Below are 19,362 nucleotides of genomic sequence, written 5' to 3' on the forward strand. Positions count from 1 at the left end.
CCAGCAAACCATTTAAGTTATGAAATACTGATGCCTGAATATTAGTCCATCTTGATGAGAAGCAGTGACTTTTGGTGCCATTGTTTTTTAAACACCATCCCAAACTCTTAATTTTTAACAGATAAAAAGTACAGGACTTCCTCAATAATCCGATTTTAGACAGGGACTGTTACCAGTTGGTTTGAAATGGACTGCAAAAATAGCTTTTTAAAAATATTTCTCAGGTGTGATTAAATATTACATTGCCAGCAAAAATCAAACACAAGTTTGTGACCTTTCCACACAAGGCATTTCTGTGTCTGGTATATGAGTATTTAATAACCAGAAAAATAAGACCCCTGTACAATACCTTGTAATTTCATACTGCGTTTGTTGAGTGAAAAAAAACATATAAAATCTGATAATAAATAATAAAAATATAAAGTGCTATTTATTCTGATTTATTTTTAAATTGCTCTTTAAATATGCAGGATCCCTTATTATTAATTGTTTTTCATAATGAGTATGTCAGACAGAGAGACACTATGCACAGGAAGTCAGTAAATTCTGGGAACTTGGGATCCTAGAACCATTTTGCTTCTTAACAATACAATACAATGGATGTTGGCTCTTTCACTTTCAGTTTTTAGCCTTTATATAATTATTGTACAGTTTGATAGACAGAGTATAGTGTAATGAGTAGTTGTGAGATCTTACCTTGGCAAAATAAGAAAAAAGGAACTTATTTTTAACTTAATCAGCCGATCCTCATCAGTTTCGGTGATCGCTGGCTGCCACACACACAATGGAGAGGAAGTCTGGAGACACACACACAAGCCCACACACACATAGACAAGCATTGAGAAAAGACAAGTCAGTATCAGCTTCTTTGTTTTGCTATTTCTTGATAGAGTTAATCAGTGAATATGGAATTATAAGACAATATCTGACACTGTCCTCTCTGAGCCCTGTCATGGAGTTTTTTAAGCACTAGCCATAACCAGCCTCTCCAGCCCCACAGTAATCCCTTTTAAATACTGAGACCATGCCCTGTTATCACTGTTTTTGTTGTCTTAACTGATGCATATACTAACTGGATATTCATAAATAACTAAACGAAACTGAAAGCCATGCAACAATAACTGTTGTGTATGAATTACAACAACATACTTAAATTTGCAAATTACTTCAACACTTGTTTGTCAACTGATTTTGCTGTAACCACTGATTACAACCAAGGTATGCAGAAGACCATGTCTGAAGATACAACACGTCAAACCTTGAAGCAGACGGGCTACAGCAGCAGAGGACCACAAAGGATGTCACTCTTGTCAGCTAAGAACAGGAAACTGAGGATGCAATTCGCATGGGCTCACCAAAATTGGACAATAGAGGATTGCAAAAACATTGCCTGGTCTCATGAGCCTCGATTTCTGCTGCAACATTCAGATGGTAGGGTCAGAATTTGGTGTAAACAATATGAAAGCATTGATGCCTTGTATTAACGGTTTAGGCTGGTTGTGTAATGGTGTGGGGGATATTTTCTTGGCACACTTTGGGCCCCTTAGTACCAGTTGAGCATTGTTTAAACACCACAGTCTATCTGTGTATTGTTTCTGACCATGTCCATCCCTTTATAACCACAGTGTACTCATCTTCTGATGGCTACTTTCAAGACGACAACACACCATGTCACAAAGCTCAGATCATCTCAAACTGGTTTCTTGAACATGACAGTGAGTTCACTGTATTCCAATTTCCGATTTTTGAGGGGTGTGACCTACCGATTCCGATTTTTGGCTGATTCTGATTTCCAAACTTTCTAAAAACTGTAATTGACAGCATTCACAAACATTTTTGCAACTTTTCTTGTAAATATGTTCATAATAATACACTGACTATTTAATATTAATTTAATACTTTCTCCAACGTCCTCCAGATTCCAACCAGGTTTTATTCAAATTATATATTAAGATTATGAATTGGGTGAACATGATCTGTGAGATCATGGAATCTCGCGGGATTTCGCGGGACGCGATTTCACGCGATCTAATGTGGAAGCACATGTAAACAAACCGGAGACTGACGCGGTGCAACAGTTTGCAGTAAAACTTTGCCGTGACACAGAAACAGACACAGAAGTTAAACGAGTCTGGATGAGAAAATGTTTGAGGAGACACATCAACACAGGTTGTTTATTCTTCAGCCAGAACAGGAGGTGAGATTTTAACCCTCTGTGAACAGCAGTCTGCTGCTAGCTTGCTATCATTAGCCTGAAGAGCTAGAGAGTTTATGGCTGTTCTGCGACATTGTCAGCTGCTCTGTCTTGTTGTAGACTGTCTGTCTTCTCTTTATCCTGTTCTTGGAATCTGTCGCTAACACCAGCTTCAAGCAAGCATGTGTCAGAGTGTGTGTAGCTGTTATCAGCGCTGTGTTGATATCATGGTCAGTTTGTCTGCTGCGCGCATGACGTGACCATCGTGCAGAACACGTGTGTGACAGTGACGGGCACAGAACCGGATTTGTGACGCTGACCGGCTGGTCGCCGGTCAAGGCCAGTCATGTGAAAACCGGCCTGATTCCAAGCATTGCCGATTAATCGGTGCAAGTCTCCTCCACAGTCACCAGATCTCAATCCAATAGAGCACCTTTGGGATGTGGTGGAACAGGAGATTCACATCATGGATGTGCAGCCAACAAATCTACAGCAACTGTGTGATGACATCATGTCAATATGAACCAAAATCTCTGAGGAATGTTTCCAGCACCTTGTTGAATCCATGCCACAAAGAATTAAGGCAGTTATGAAGGCAAAAGGGGGTCTAAGCCGGTACTAGCAAGGTGTACCTAATTGAAGTGGCCAGTGAGTGTGTATTCTCTCAGAGAAGCTCAGGTAGCATTGATCAAAATCCTTAAAATGTTTTTTTCTTTAATCATCAAAAATTGGGTGAAAGGTCTGATATTTCCACTACTTTTACTAAAGAGTACTACTGCTTAATTAATCACTTCTAACAAAATCTCTTCAGGTCTGCTTCTACCTTCTCACTGGTCAAAAATAAATTGTGTACCCAAAGGGAAACCAACAGACCAGTGCCATGGCAGACATTTTAAAGGACCAGCGTGAAGGATTTAGTGGCATCTAGCGGTGAGGTTGCAATCTGCAAATGAAGGGAACCTACAGTGGCTGCGAAACTCATGAAAAATTACATGAGCGCAGTAATTATAGCCAGTGGGTGATTTTTCTGTTCTGGGTTATTATAGAAACATGGCGGTGCAACATAGCAGATTTCAAGGAAGTTGACCCATGGCCTCTGTAGATATAAAGGGCTCATTCTAAGATAACAAAAACAAGCACTTTCAGTTTCAGATGAGTATATACAAATGAAAACATAATTATTATTTTATTCGATTTCTGCCATATTCTGCCAGTACCTCCCCCTAAATCTTACAGACTGGACCTTAATCTTGGCAAACACAGACATAGCTAATAACATTAATAATGCAGCATTCTACTTCAAATTATGGAGCTACGTGTGAAAAAGTCTACTTTTCACTCAGAACTAGGGGTGTGTATCTCGATACATGTTTAACAATATGATATATCTTAAAATTTTAAATGGCCAATGATTCGGTTAGATTTGATTCAGCTCTGTCACGATATGATGCAATACAAGACAATGCAATGTGTGAATCTTTACATTTTGATTCAATTAATACTACATTTGTAGAGTGCTATTAGTTGCAAAAAGACATCCTGATAGTTTTACTAAATATAGTAACAGGAGAGACAGAGAGGAGACATTACAGTGGTGTTAACATCTTATTATGAGTCTCATGTTAATGAGATCCTGTAGCCTAAATGAGAATCTGTGAACAAACTTAAAACTGTTTTTAGTATTAGTATTTTTGCCGTAATATGACCTGCTGCTCTGTTTCATATGAAGGGTGCTGTGTTTTTGATTAGTGTGAGAACAGTGATGCACTGTGTTACCTGCTCTCACAGTAACATGACGTCTCTGTGGGTCAGACTCGTGGCTCTGTACTCTACTGTCAGAAACGTTTTGCATAAATGATTTGCAGCAGTGTTTCTCAACTGTCTTATAAAACCCAAACTTATTCTACACTTGTGTGCGACGCGGTACAGTGTCACTTCTGTCACTGTTTTCAGCGCAGTCTGTTTTGATGAAATGAAGAGGAGACACAGGAGAGGGAGGGAGGAGCGCTTGTTTTGTATGAGCATGGCAGCAGGAATCCAGTGAGAGCGGTGCAGGCAGAGGCAAGAGGAGAGAAAACGGAGTAAAGTTACAGCGGCAGCTCCCTGATGCCAAAAATGAAACATATGCGTGTCCTTATGAGATGTATCGATACGCTAGTGCTGCATTGATTTGTTTCTGATTCATGTTCAGCTTTTTACCAATACAGACCGTCTGAACCGGTGCACTCATATCTAACACATTAAAGTCCGTAAAGTGAAAGTTACACTCCTACTTATTACCCATAACTATATGAGAATAATATTTGATAATTTTATAGGCTGCGCAGTTAATCAGAATATTATTGACAAATCGCAGAAGCTGAAGTTTTTTGATAGAGGTAAAATATTTGACAAAACAGCATTATAATCAAGTACTTTAGTGCTGCAGAGATGCCCTGACCTACAAATCTTGCTCCCTAGATGTAAGAAAAGATGTTTGTTTGGTACCAACTCAATGTCAGATCATCATGATTTTAATAGTTTTTGTTTTCAGAGAAAATGAAAATTGTAATACAAAAACTAATCTACAACATCTGTCAAAATAATTGCAATATGATTTTTTTTTTTACCATATTGTGTAGCCCTATTTTACAACCAGGTGCCTGTATCAAAAATCACACATAACAGGGCTTTTAAAATTTTTGTTAAAATAGTGGCTGTACTGTAGTCTTCCAGATGAAGGCAATGGCTGGATCGTGTTTGGCGTATCCTTTCCTTTAATTATAGTAAGTGGGCAAGGTAACTGAAATTAATGTCACAAAGTTATGAACTGTTAAGGATAGTTTTCCAATCTTATACCATAATATGACAAATGCTATGTACACAAAATTCATAAAATAATCAACTGATATTCAATGTAATGAACTCTGGTTTGCTGTTCACTGCTCATATCAAACAAAACTCCTTGAGAAATTGCTTGTAAGGAGTAACAACTGAACTTTGTACAACCAGAATATGATATGATCATTTTATCACAATAGAATTCTACTGAAAGTCAACAAAAGATCAAACTGATTTCTCACCCAGCCCTGATACATTTCTACATAGTGACTATGGCATTAGAGTGAATGTTTACACTGTAATACTGTTCTTTTAAAACAGGGGTTTCAAATATTCAGCCAGAACTGGTCCTCCAGAGGGTCCACTTTGGCTCACTAGATGACTTTGCAAAGTGTAAATAATTGAGGAGCAGTCATTACTTCCAGGCCAAAAAACAGTTCTCTGAAAATACAATAAATACTTACTGTGGTCATTGTGAAAGATACTGATCATTGTGCAAAATACTATCTATCAGCAGCTCCAGTGCAAAATAATCTGTATCAGACTTCCACCTTAAAACAATGTCGGAGGAAATCTACTGTTCATGTACTGACAATTTTTTTTTACTTGTAAATTGTTTGGAAAGCAATGTAACGTAACTTAATGTAACTTTCTTCCTCAGCTTCTACTTTAGCTGGTGTTGTTTAGTGATTCCTGCGATACTATATAGGAGTGGGATGAAAAAGTTAAAGAACTTCATCATCTTAACAAGCTGCTGGAATCATAAAGAGGTATAATACTATTATAGCCTGAATGCTATATCAGTCAGCCTATATTATCAGCCCAATATTGGCCTATCACAGCTATATCAGTATCGACATATATGTTGTCCAATATGTGCTAGTTCTCTTTGTACACTTCTTTAAAAATAAGATATAAAGCAGACTGTTTATATTTATTAGCTTTATAGGTAGCATTCTGTGTATATTTGATCCTTTATCTTAACTAAGGTTTAATATACATAGGGTTAAATATATGCAATTATAGTTTGCTCCATTTATATTTTTTAATTTCTAGGTATTATACTCACTAAAAATACCAGTGAAAGTTTACTGTTTTGGTCCTCTGATATCATTTTAGACAATAAAGTTTATTCTTAATCTGTAAAATATCCTGCCTCCAGTGACTACAGACCATTTCTCACGTGTTAACTACGGTGGCCAACAAGGGCAAATGTGCGGCATATACAGAAAGGCGCTGCATATACAGAAACACACTGCAAATGCAGAAGCGCACTGCATACAGAAAAACAAATGCAAAAGGAAAATGCTGAAAATACGGAAACATGCTGCACATACGAAAACAAATGCAAAAGGAAAACGCTGCATATCCACTCATACAACGGAAGTGCTCCAGGCCTCTAGAGTAACGTAACTAACGTATTGTATGGAGCAGATGAGGAAGTCATTGTGAAGAAGAAAGTTGTGGTTGGAGTAAAGTTGGAGTTGGGTGAGGCCACATAAAAAGGTACGTATTATTTTTTTCTTTCTTTCTTTCTTTTTTTTTACATTTGGCCTTAATCTTTTACAGTATTATGAAACAGCAAAAAAGAAACAAACAAGCAAGCAAGCAAAGAAAAAGAAAAAAAAAGAATATGTACCTTTTTACGTGGCCCCTCCCGATTCTAATTTTTCTCCAATCATAACTTTCTTCTTCTCACTCACTCCTTCATCTGCTCCATACTGCCCCTAGAGGCCTGGAGTACTTTCGTTGTATGTCTGGATATACACTGTTTTACTTTTAGATTTGTTTTCGTATATGCAGCGTGTTTCTGTATATGCAGTGTTTTCCTTTTGTATTTGTATTCTTATACGCAGCGCGTTTCTGTGTATGTAATTTATTTTTGTATATGCCATGTGTTTGCCCTTGCCGGCCACTGTAGTTAACTACTGTAGGGATCACTGCAAAAGATGTGTGTTTATGTATTCATTCTATATTTTGTACATTATATTTTGCATAAAGAATATAATCTGATATCAGAATGATTTTACTCCCTAACATTGGTGTTGGCTGCAAAAATCCAGTATCTGTTCGCCCACAAATACTATGTTATTCAGTTCCAAAATACTTAAATGTTTTGTGTATTTGTAGTCTACTGTGATCTGTAATGCCCATACAGATGACAGCAGACTGACTGAATGTGGAAAAACAGATTAATTGTTGAAATTGCATTTATTTCTATTAACACGTCAATTCATCATCTGTTGATGGTTCCTTAATTGTTAACATTTTCAAAATGTACATGTGTTTCTTTACTCTTAAAGGGGGAAGGTTCGGAGGTGTTGTTATTTAAAGGTTATTATGCAGTGGTTTTACCAGCCCGGCTGACTTGAGATCAAATTGAGCTGTATGTGGCCCATGACACACAATGAGTCTGACACCACAGTAACTCTTTACAGTCTGTTGTCTCGCAATGTAATTTAAACATGGCAGTACTTGTAACTTTAGCTGAAATAAAACGTGTTTTGGGCTCTTTGATGACAGGGTGTCAAAAGTCGTGAGTGGCAAACGACACTATTATGCAGTTTCTTTAGAAAAGGGCCCACTTGTCATTGACAAGTAGGAACACAACTTGACAGGACAACTCAGTTAGCATAGCTAGCTAACAGCAGCTAGCAGGGACCATCAGGAGCCAGCAGTTTTATTGGCTAACGTTGTTCCCACCTCTATTAGACACTGACCACACTAACGCACACTATCAATTTTTCTAAAAATAGAAAAGACAAAGTCAACGTTGATGTTAAATACGACATATGAAAAAGGACATTAAGCCTATGAGGAGTTGTGTTGTGAAAACGGGCTCCATGCAGTGTGAGTCTGTGACTGGTACTATAGCCGTTACTAGAGAGCAGTGGTGGCTACATTAGCCTGCTAGCTGGAGCCTGTAGCCAGCCATGACTAGCGTTAGCGAGGAAGCTGGCAGAAGGCTGACAGCACAGCAGAAGTCATTAGCAGTCGTCACGGATCGACAACAACTTCACTCTTACCGAGGCTCCGGGTGCTGGAGACGCAAACGTGACACCAGGCAGATGTAAATCAACTGGATGCACTGGGCGAAGGAGACAGAAGACGGTGGGAAAGAGCGAGTGCAGTGCTCAGCCTCTGTGGAGGTCTTCACCTGGTGCTTCCATGTCTGTTTACCAGACTGCATTCTGGGACAGAGACGTCACTGCGCCAGGACGTACGCACACTAGTTCGACGAGTGAAAACCAGCTAGATTTAATGTCAATAGTAATGTTTCTACATTTTTCCTCAGGAATATCTTTTTTTATGCCTGTAAATATTGTTACAGTTTCTGGGGAAAGAATTTGCCTATATCAGTAGCTGGTTAGGATGTATGTAATTTGTGTAATAGTGTTTTGATTATAGATATATTTCCTATACTTTTTAAACATTTATTATAGTTTTTTTAAAAAATGACTTGTTCTCTCAATCCTTAAAAAACGAATAAAAGTATCTTCAGACTATCTGATTTTTTAAAATTTTCTTATTTCTTTTGGTTTAGTTTTGTTTAGTGTTTTGATTGTTTTGATATGCTGCTTTGATTTAGTGTCAGATGTGTTTAGAATCATACTGTGTGCCTATTTGTTATTTGAAGCTGCTGTCAATATAAAGAGAAGGAAAAATGTGCCAAAAAAGCCAACATCTCCTTCATCAATGGCACTATTATTCTGGCAGTAGTATTGGTTATGCATGAGTTTAGTCTGGTTGTTAACAGATAACATTTTAAAGAAGCAGGTGGAGCGGTACAGTAGGATGGGCTAGGAGGAGGTGGGAGGCAACATATAGTCCTTTAAGCTTATGGAGGGCTGAAAGTCTTGGCTCCTTTTTTGAATGTCATTAGTGTGTTGGTCAAAGCTGAGTTTATTGTCCAGTGTGACAAGGTATCTGAAACTGTCCACAATTTCCTCTGCTTGGTTGTTGATGAAAATGGGCTGCTGTGGTGAGGAGAGATTGATTATTATTTCTTCAGTTTTATCTTCACACTATCTTCTTCTTTATCTTCACACCACTGGGTGAAGTGTGTGATTGTGTTGTGATACTCCAGAGTGGTTATCTGTGAGTAGGGTGAGGATGGCTGTGTCATCTGAGTATTTGAGGTAAGTGGTGATGGGTGACAGACTGGTGCAGTCAGTGTACTATAGGAAATGGCTCAGTACATAACCATGTGGGGCTCCTATATTAGTGGTGAGTACAGGTGGCATGGTTGTGGCCACCTGCACAGCTTGCAGTGCAGATCCCTGCCAGGCGACATGGTGAGGCACCTACTGCAATGCCACCACAACTGCTAAATTGTTCTTTCAGCATTGACATGACCCCCAAATACACTGTCTCTATGGCCAGGAATATACTTGCTTTTAACTACGTATTTACACACACATTTCAAACTGAGGCACTTGTTGATTACGTGTGGCCCCTAGCGGCCCTTTAATGAGAGTGACAAGTCAACTGTCAATTGAACAACAGTGAAGTTGACCTTTGACCTTTTGGATATAAAATGTAATCGCAACAAGTGGTGGCTTCAAAAAAACTGTGCTAAGTGTTGTGATGACCGCAGCCACACATGCTAATAGCATTCACAGTCACTGACACAGGTTAATTCCATCTGCAGTCTACCACACCCAAACAATCCACGTTACATAGTTTGATACGAATCATGTTGATTTGCTGATTGATTGCACAAATTCTCACACTGTAAGGTTAGACAAGAACTTTTCTGTCTTTCTTTGTCTTTGACTTACTGTGGTTGTTGGGGCAGTTCCCTTCATAGTTGAGCAAAAGTTGTGGCTGAGGACTCGTAAATCCTAAAGCCAGTTCATCAGACCAAACCTTGTGCTGCAGTGTCAGAGGGAGATGTGTGAAGGATCTGTTCACTACTGGCTCCAGTGTGACAGTGTGATCCTTCTTTGGCCACAGACCTAGCTGCTCCATCAGAGAGGCGTTTTATTGAGTCACAGGTACATTTAAGAATTAATTAATTAATCAATTGATTATATGAAATGTTTTTTCAGTGTTAATGGTAGAGACAAATGGAAGCTAACCCGTTTGACTTAACTTTTCTAGCGCTCCCAAATATCACTGTCATCTCCGAAATGGAGGCCTGGCTCAGAATCTTTCAGACCTCCTCTCTTTCATAGCCTCTCACACAGTGTAGGTGCTATTTTTGATTTATGCAAATAACTTACATTAGAATCATTTTCCAATCCAAGACTTTAATCTTTATTTTTTCGCTTTCCCCTCAATTTCATTTAATTGTATGTGATTCAAGTTCAGAAGTTAAGTTATAAATTGGAGTTAATTTGCAAAAAATAAATTTACAATGTTAAGAATTATCTATTTACAATTTTATGTTCACAGTAGCAGTTAAAATAATGTGCTGAATCTGCCTTGTGTGGTTCTCATGCATTTATCTCGGTCTACTTAAATCCTTTTGGCCTCTGATTGGTTAGTTGAATTGTAACTAGGAAATTTTGTTGTTGTGAAGCTGCTCAAGTGTGGAGAACAGAAAATAAGTTATTTGTTGTCATCATCCTGTTTCTTCTTAATAAGACTAATCCAACCAGCACACATGAAACCCTCACATTACTGTGTGAAATATTTTTGAGTGTTATTGTTAGAGGTGACTAATGCAGGATAATTCCTTTTACTTTTGTAGGTTTCCCAAATGTCACTGGGGCTGTGGAGTGCACCCACATGTATAAAGACAGACTTCATTATTCCTCATTTTGTACGTTTAAACTGTAGTTTTAAAGAGTGTGTTTCTTTATTTCAGGCAATATAAAAATACATGCTTCACCAGTGTGAGGGTTTTATGTGTGTGCTTATTTAAAAAAAAACAGCAGGATGAAGACTGATAACGTTCACTTATTGATCTCCACACACAGTTTCACAACAACAACACTTCCTGGTTATGACACATGTGACTGAACTAACCAATCAGAAGCTAGAAGGACTCAGGTAGACTGAGGTAAATGTGTGAGAACCACAAGAGGGAGATTCAGTAAATTATCTTAACAGTTTTTAAAGATGTTGCTGTGGACTGCACGGTCTTAGCTCACGATTAAATGAAATTGAGGGGAAAGTAGAAAAAAACACAGCTCTGAGGACTGGGATATAATCATAATCAAAAGTATCTGTCTAAGTGTCTTGTATAACCCTGCTGATTTCAATGACATCTAAAGTAGCATCTACCTTGTTTCCGTTGCTGTGAAAGAGAAGAGGTCTGAAAGATTCAAAGATGAACATCCTGGCTGCCACGTTGGATATGACATGTCATGACATGTCTCTCTTTCTTTATTGCAGCAAAATCTACACAATGAAAACTAACCAAAGCAGGTGGGTTGCAAATTCAACCCATTATTCAGCCAAAAAGAGACACTCTATGACCTCAAGGTGGCGCTATAATGATGAAGTTTATGTTTTTACAATCATCTTGAACAGGTTGCTGTAGACTAAAAATTCTTATTTTAATCATTCAGTTCATCTGTATCTTTTGTCAATTAGTCTTCAAGTGAACAACTTTGCACAAGCAGGTAGACTGTGAATTCCTTCACTCTTCGATCTCATGGAAATGTTTTAATATCGAGTTGTAGCAATTATCTCAATAACAGCTTAGCACAGAGCCAAAATGTCAGTCTTTCAAACCGACAGCGTCCGGTCCCCTGATCTAAAAATGTCTTTTTCGCCAACTGCATGGACCCCGTTAAAATCAGCAGCAACAACAAAAAACCCGAAAATCTTTAAAAGAAGGCACGCGGTCGCCTCTGTGGCCAATCATCATCGCCTGTCCTTGGAAGTGGAGCCAGCTGGTTTGTTCACTTCCTGTTTATCAATAAAGTTTATCCAGCTAGGTACAGACATGGGCGCCGTTACCGATGGTAAATTACTTTTCAATTCGTTGATTATTGCTCTTTGGTAAATGCTTCGAAGGGAAGTGTATATCGAACCTCTTAAAGTATACATATATACCAGTCCGTATAGCCAAAAATGAACTAATTTTACATTTAGAAGCAGCTTGCTTTCGCAATGTATACTAGCTATGTCTGCTAGCTAACTGTTAGCTCAGTTAGCTGAGTGGCGATTGACTTGCTGTATCTGAAAGGCTGTCTGATTCCCCTGTTTCAGATGAGGTTATACGGAAACGTCTTCTTATTGATGGAGATGGAGCTGGGGATGACCGTCGGATCAATGTGCTGCTGAAGAGTTTCACCAAATGGTGCAACTCGCCTGGGACTCCCGAGGAAGGGTAAGCGAGCTCTGCTAGCCCCAGCCGTAGTCTTTGTCATCAATAATTGCTATTAACGTGTGGTGAAGAAGTTCTCGATTTGAGTTATAAATCGTCCTGTAATCCTGTTCAGGTTCACGCAGTATCAGAGGATGCTGGGAATATTGGCTCAGTGTGAATTCTCCATGGGGAAGACGTTGATGGTTTATGACATGAACCTTCGGGAAATGGAGAATTATGAGAAAATCTACTCTCATATAGGTAAGAAATTTAATGGGATTTTCATACACTGACCTTGAATACTTACAACCCAGACGACTTACTTTTAACTATGCAAACAAGCTATTCGTTTTTATCAGGAAGGTACACATTTACAATTTACTAAGTTTACAATGCTCAGTTTTTTTGACTTTGTCAGAGGTGTCTAAATCAAATTAATACTCATCCCTCCAATATTGTCACAACATTGATATCAAGGTATTTGGTCTAAAATGTAGTGATATTTAATTTTGTCCCTATCACTCAGCACTACATTCAGTGTTTAACTATTCTATGATTTAAAAAAAAATACTGCTGTCATAATGTGCATGTTGCACTTTACTGCTGTAGATTGGGGAGGCATGATATTATTGGTATTTCATTGGCAGATGAAGGCTTTAAAATAAAGTGTTGGTTTTGGCTCGAAGTGACAATATTTCTGTTCATAAGATGACATTTTTGTTATCCAACTCTGAAGCCAGTTTGTCTGTGGTGTGGAGGTTTTTTGAAGTGTCTGAAACAATTATCAAAGTTGCTGTTTGCTTTGATTGCTCAGTGTCAGTCGTGTGAGGATGAGCCAAACCCCATTCTTTCAACAAAATTTATGTGCCCATCTCAAAAGCTGTCATTGTGATCATTACAACAAATTTGTGAAGAACAACAAGAAAAAAGCCAGTTAGTAGTAGTTTTCTTCAGAATATTAGAAACTCATCTGAATATAATGCACCACCACTAGTAAATACGATCACAGTGTTAAAAGATACAATTTAATCCATGACAGTATCAAAACAGCAGTAGAGACATAAAAGTAGACTTCATGACAGAGCAGTTGTATTGGATTGCATTATATTGTTCAGATGTACATAATAAAGTGGCCACTGAGTGTATTCTTTCATACAATAGAAATACTGAAGTTCTTACATTTTAAGAACTGGACCACCAGAGTCACGTGAAAAAATGTTCTGTCTTACAAAGGTGCTACAAAATAACTTCATCTCCACATTGCAGAACAAAACATCATGTCTGCACATGAGAAGATTACAGAATGCAAAAAAGAAATTCAGAGGGCAAAGAGAATACGAAAAAATCGTCAAGGTAAGAATATTTTCAGTGCTCCAGATCAATTTTGCCAATTATTTACAGGAGAGATTTACTTCATGTGTTATTCTTTATAAACTGAAGACCATAAGCAATAATGGAAATGTAAAACCACCACTTTGAAGTAAAACCAATACATTCAATATTTTAACATAGTGATGAAACAGTTGATCACTCAGTCTGCAAATAATTCAAATCAAATATTTGGACAACAGGTTAGTAATTTAAGTCATTTATTAAGGAAAAAAAAATCTATTCTGGGCATCCAGCTTCTCCAGTGTGAGAATTTGCTTTCTTTCTCTCTTTTGATTGTAAACTGAATATTTTTGGGGGTTTGAACTGTTTACTCGGTATAAGAAGACACAGCCATGTGCTTTGGGGACTTACAATTGTCATCTTTGACATTATGTTAACGAAGCAATAATTAATCAAAGAAGCAATTAATCAGATCAGATAATAATATTGAGCATTTTTTTTGTTCTTTTTTATACTAAAAGAATTACTGCTCATATATGTTGTCAAAATGAAAATGAAATATTTCTGGCTAGTTTGTTTCTGTCTCAAATTTTCACTTTTCTCCTCCAGAATATGATGCTTTAGCTAAAGTTATCCAGCAACACCCAGACCGTCATGAAACACTAAAGTAAGTTAGTTTTCTCATGTGTTCCATCCAGATGTTAAGTTGTTCTGCTTGACTTGTTAAAGCAGTTTTGGTTTTCATGATAATCAGATTATGCGCTTAAGTTTTACGTAATTACTTGCAGGCAGTTGGAGGCGCTTGACAAAGAACTCCAGCAACTGTCTCACATCAAGGAGAATGTAGATGCAAAGGTACAAATACATTTACTATCTATTCTAACCTGTAATATCTTAAATCATTAGTAATATTTAATTAAAAAAAAAATCTCTCCTTTGTCCCACACAGTTGGAGTTGAGGAAGAAGCAGTTCCATGTTCTACTCAGTACCATACAGGAGCTTCAGCAGACACTTGAGAGTAAGTAAACACATACATTTTTGGTGCCATGTTTGGTACTGCTTGTATTTTTAAGGGATCAAGGTAATTTATTATCATTTTACATCACAGGATTGCACAGTGAAATTGGTGTTGTTCCTTTATGCTACACACAGTACAACAAATCTACAGATAATTAATAAAATTCAGAATGGAATAAGATGAAATCTAAAACAATATGTACAGTGGTTTACATATACATATATTTACACCCAGGAAATAATTCTGTAGTGCATTTTTTAAATTTGCATCAGGTTGAATCTTAATATGAGATGATAATATGGTTGACATCTTGACATAAAAAGTTCAGCATCTGGGAAACGGTGTCCATCAACTTTGACTGTGTTTGAGTACAAAGCATCATAGATGTAAAGACAGAGTCCGCCTCCCTTGTCCTCCCAGAGTCTTGCGTGTTGCGTCCTGTCAGCTCAGAGTACAATCTGCCCATCAAGTGCGGCATCCAGCCTGAGTCCCATTTCATTTCATTTCCCTCACCAAACGTTAGCCAGGACCAGCTTTAAGTCCCAGCTGTAGCATTACTCTAATCCCCACTCGCCTCCTCTCCTGCTGGGGTGGTCTGCGGCAGTGCATCCAGCTGGTCTGACTGCATGTTTAAAGACACTGACTACATTTGTTGATTGTCTTGGGGTTCTGCAGCTCCTTCATCCAAATCCCTCACTTCTTTTTCCAGTGCCTGTGAATGTATCTCTGACATAGGTGATGTGTTTCAGCGATAAAGCTGAAAAAATAACAGTTTAAAAGAGTAAGTCGCAAAGTTTGAAGGAGCCTCTGGCTGCTGCATCTACATGCACAGTCATAACCATTCATTATCCTTTATTGTCAGTTTGCTGGTGATGTGACACAAAATATTGACCATTGCATCTGTAAATCTTAGAAACAGTGAAGCTGCCTCTGTCCTTCTAATTGTCAATCATCATTTTCTTTTCTAGATGACGAGAAATCAGACGATGACAACAACCAGGAGAGCCCTGCAGAGATTGGTGAATGAACATGTGGAGAATCCTGACTGAATACATGAAGTGAACTGCTTTTAAATGATTTTGTTTTTTGTCTAATAAGAATACTTTTTGTATGTATTTTTGAATAAAGTTTCCTTGTACATGTCTGTCTTGTGCAACTTTTACTGTCTGTCTGTGTAACTCAAATTCTGTTTACTTCACCTTATTTTGAAAAATTAACGAAGGTTTCCAGGCTGACAAGGATTGCATGATGGAAATGGGGTGTATACAAAAGAGACACATCAGAGATTGAAGCAACTGATGGAGAGAAAAGCATTAATGGTTGTCAGAAAACAAATCTATATATTCATCATTTATGGATTACTGGACTGAGGACTGAATCAAGTTTGTATTTACATCACTGATGCACCCTCTTCCTTGCTGAAGGAGGATGACCACATTTACTTGAATGAATGATATATGTAAGAAAGGTTATGATTATGTTGATGGGCAGAATATCTGTAGTAAGGATGTTTTTTGCCATCAAGTTGGGTTTTCTTTTTAATTATCTTTGTAAAACCACAAGGGGGAGCTAAAGTACAGTAATGTACATAATTGCTATATTGTCCTGAAAGAAGACAGATAAGGAGTGAAGTAATTATTGTTTTGATCATGGTGGAGTAATCATAGGTTGGTTTATTTATGATGTCACAGATATTTAGGTCTAACAGCAAAGAGCCACATTAGACAGTCAAATATTTTCTTTAATTAAACAAATTTAATACAGGTGCATCTGGACATTTTTTATTTAATTATTCAGAAAGAAACATCAATTGCCTGTTTGTTTAAAGTGAACCAACCATCAGCAGGAAGTCATGGCAAAGCATCAAAGTATTGGTACAATATTTATATATTATTGTCACAGTATGATATGTCATAAGCATGGTGTGTGTGTCTGAAACAGTATGCTCCTATATCTTATCTACAGTGGAAAATAACTGACACTTAAGGTTTTGCAATGAGTAAATTTTATACATATTAATATTACAATACATTTTGAACAGCTCTCAGTGCACTGACATTGCCCTGTTCCAACCCAGCTGTTAGCTTTTTGAACAATGTGTTAATTTACATTTTACATATTTAAGCCCATATGTGTATACAATTAGAAATCCAAACATGCAACATGCAATATGTGTGCAATCTAAGTCTAAGCACAGATGATTAAAAAAAAAAAACACACAATCAAAAAGATAACAAAAGAAGACAAAACAAAGATGCAATTTTTTCCAGAGGAAAAGTTGTTAGCATTTGCCAAACCCAATATGTGACACTTGTTCCACCGGTCCACTAGTCTTTTTTCAAAATAATGCAATTGATTTTTTAGTGTGCAGAAGGAACTATCTATCATTATTATTCATTTACACTTGGTGTACTTGTGACCTTTTGGATAGAAACCTAAAATAAAAAAAAGAAAAAGAAAAAATACAGAACCAAAAGAGTTGCAGAAGAAGAGTTGAGAAAAAAGAGTTGCAGGTGAACGCCCCCATATGTTCAACCATATACCTCCTATGTCCTTGAGTCTCTTGACAGCTGGTTCTTCCAGCTGTTTGATCTGGTCCTTGACCATCAACTCAAAGGTCTTGTAGTTGATGAAGCCAGGCAGTTCTCTTCCACGGTACTTCTCTTCGTACTCCTCCACCTCTCTCTCAATCCTCTTGTTAACTGCAACACACAAACTTATATTTCAGAGTCCTGCCGATGGACAGCTGTACATCAGATGAAAATATTAAACACAGTTTTCTCCTGAGCGATCCAGGTGGGCAATCCACTTCCCAAACTCCCTTCTGAGCGTAGAAAAGATGTTGAGCCTGTCTCCACACTTGAGTTCCTCTCCTGTGGTCAGACTGATGGCATCCTGAGTGAACGCTGTCACTTTCTGCAGCACAGATGACAGCAGAAACAGTTGTTTCCCGCAGATTTCTGATTATTTAAAGACAAATTCATACTGGTAGTGAACATTAGTCTTTATGTTCAGGTACATGTTAGAGTGAGGGAGGTCACATCAGTGAGGGAGATGAGTCTCTCCGCTGCATCAGCTGGGGGCCCATTGCCATGTCTCTCCAACTCTGCATGAGTCTGTGCTAGTTTCTACTCTACCTGCTCTTCCAGTCGAGGCAGAGATTTCTGCAAATCACACATGGGTCATTAAACTAAACAAAAGGTTTTATAAAATGTTCAGGTAATGAATAAGAACTTACCTCAATGTGACGCACCAGCTCAAGTGAGTTTCTCAGTCAGTTTAGGAACAGTGGCATGACTTTCATTGTAGAGAGTGTTGTAACTATCATGTAAAACTACTCAGTACATGCTACACAACTTGTCAAACACTTGAATATCTGTTAAAATGACCCCAAAAGAAAAGAAAATCTTTGTCAAAGCCACAGGGAGCCACTAGAGAGGGGCAAAAGAGCTGCTGCCCTCATGTTGTAGATTAAACCATGCAATAGATAACACTGGGTGATATGGACGAAATAAGATTTTTTAAAAGTGGTTTATTTTTGGATGAACTATCCCTTTAAGTTTGTCAGTAATTTGGCAGGTGAGACACATAATTTGTTCACATAAACCACAGACTGTGTAAGTCTCAGAAACAGCCAGAAAAAGTCCACTGTACCAAGGCACTGCACCACCACGATGCAACCACAAGAAACAGTATGTAGGTTTCATTTCTCAGTCTTTCCTTTGTCTTTCATGTGTAATCTACTTCTTTAGGTGACAATTGCGTACCCACAGCCCAGCGTCAATACTTGAGGTAAATTCAATGTTACGCAGGATTTTTTAAAATTTTTTATTCACTGAAATGGGTTTGGCCATGTCAGGTATAGAGCAGATGCATGAATGTGGCAGAAAGAAACTGCAGGTACTTAACTGATGCAGTTAGGTTTTGTTTTCTTGTCTTTTTAACAATAAAAAGATTTTAATGGCATGTTAACCAGTGATTAATAAAGAATATTATCATTTCTATTTGCACCATATTTACCATGAATCTTTATGTTTTTCTTTGTCAAACTCAGAACATCCATCATTCTGCAAAGTGAAGCTCAAACATCCAAATAACAATTTGGAAAACACATTTTATGTGGAGGGGGACTTTCACTGTTAAATCTAAATTTAAGCTGCTACAAAGAATTTTGAGATATATAATAATATCCACAAAATATGACCACAAAAAACGAAGGATCTGACCTGGTGACAGCTATTAAAAACAACTATATAGAAACAGCCAACCTTCTCACTCATGGTCTCATTTGCTTATGTAGGTCACAGAGAGGCATCAGGATTAAATTAAGACTGTCTCATAATCAAATAAAAATGCATTGTAGTATCTTTAACTATTTGAGAAATCTTTCTTTTTTGATTTTCAGTTAAGTCATACACAAATTGGAAACACTGGATATTTCTAAAAACTAAATTTAAGCCATATAGACTCACTTTCAACCTCTCAAATCTTTATTTTTTATGAACTGTGAAGTTTTTCTTTTAGGGTTATTAATGTTTTATGTAGGGTTGTTCCAATGCAAGTATCAGTATTGGCCTCAATACTACCTAAAATGCTGCTATCATGTGTCTACACATGAGGGGCCCTGCTACTTCTCAGCAGCATCTCATATTACATTTTTCCCCAGGATGGTGAAAAACCTGTCAAAAATAATGAGAAGTATTTCTCCTGCTGTCTTTCTTGATAACTTACAT

The 19,362-nt window shown here is 37.6% G+C and overlaps 2 protein-coding genes and 1 pseudogene across 3 annotated transcripts in view; 1 reads left to right on the forward strand and 2 right to left on the reverse strand.

Moving 5' to 3' along the window:
• Positions 1 to 8,310, reverse strand: part of atxn7 (ataxin 7) — a 44,462-nt gene extending 36,152 nt beyond the window's left edge. The window contains exons 1-2 of the mRNA XM_084729474.1: positions 8,041 to 8,310; positions 697 to 797 (exon numbers count right to left, since the gene is read on the reverse strand). The gene's annotated coding sequence lies outside the window, so the exon portion shown is untranslated. The remainder of the gene's footprint in view (positions 1 to 696; positions 798 to 8,040) is intronic.
• Positions 8,311 to 11,817: 3,507 nt separating this feature from the next.
• thoc7 (THO complex 7) lies at positions 11,818 to 15,773 on the forward strand. Its single transcript, XM_084744269.1, has 8 exons — positions 11,818 to 11,931; positions 12,179 to 12,299; positions 12,412 to 12,539; positions 13,545 to 13,631; positions 14,220 to 14,277; positions 14,399 to 14,465; positions 14,560 to 14,629; positions 15,598 to 15,773. The coding sequence occupies exons 1-8, from the start codon at positions 11,913 to 11,915 to the stop codon at positions 15,654 to 15,656; spliced, it is 609 nt and encodes a 202-aa protein (XP_084600395.1). The 5' UTR covers positions 11,818 to 11,912; the 3' UTR covers positions 15,657 to 15,773.
• Positions 15,774 to 16,918: 1,145 nt separating this feature from the next.
• On the reverse strand, positions 16,919 to 18,909 carry LOC146331310 (interferon-induced GTP-binding protein Mx-like; annotated as a pseudogene). The gene is made up of 4 exons (XR_014772316.1): positions 18,906 to 18,909; positions 17,868 to 17,963; positions 17,404 to 17,545; positions 16,919 to 17,331 (listed from the first exon to the last, which is right to left on the reverse strand). The product of XR_014772316.1 is annotated as an interferon-induced GTP-binding protein Mx-like (transcript).
• Positions 18,910 to 19,362: the final 453 nt, after the last annotated feature.

The sequence above is a fragment of the Lutjanus erythropterus genome, chromosome 2 (assembly GCF_056507025.1).
Source record: "Lutjanus erythropterus isolate fLutEry1 chromosome 2, fLutEry1.hap2, whole genome shotgun sequence".
Lineage (NCBI taxonomy): Eukaryota > Metazoa > Chordata > Actinopteri > Lutjaniformes > Lutjanidae > Lutjanus > Lutjanus erythropterus.

Excerpts from the sequence above, each read along its gene's own strand:
- thoc7 (XM_084744269.1), top strand. Across the intron at positions 13,632-14,219 it reads AATACGAAAAAATCGTCAAG|AATATGATGCTTTAGCTAAA; the intron begins GTAAGAATATTT and ends TTTCTCCTCCAG. Across the intron at positions 14,630-15,597 it reads GCTTCAGCAGACACTTGAGA|ATGACGAGAAATCAGACGAT; the intron begins GTAAGTAAACAC and ends TTTCTTTTCTAG.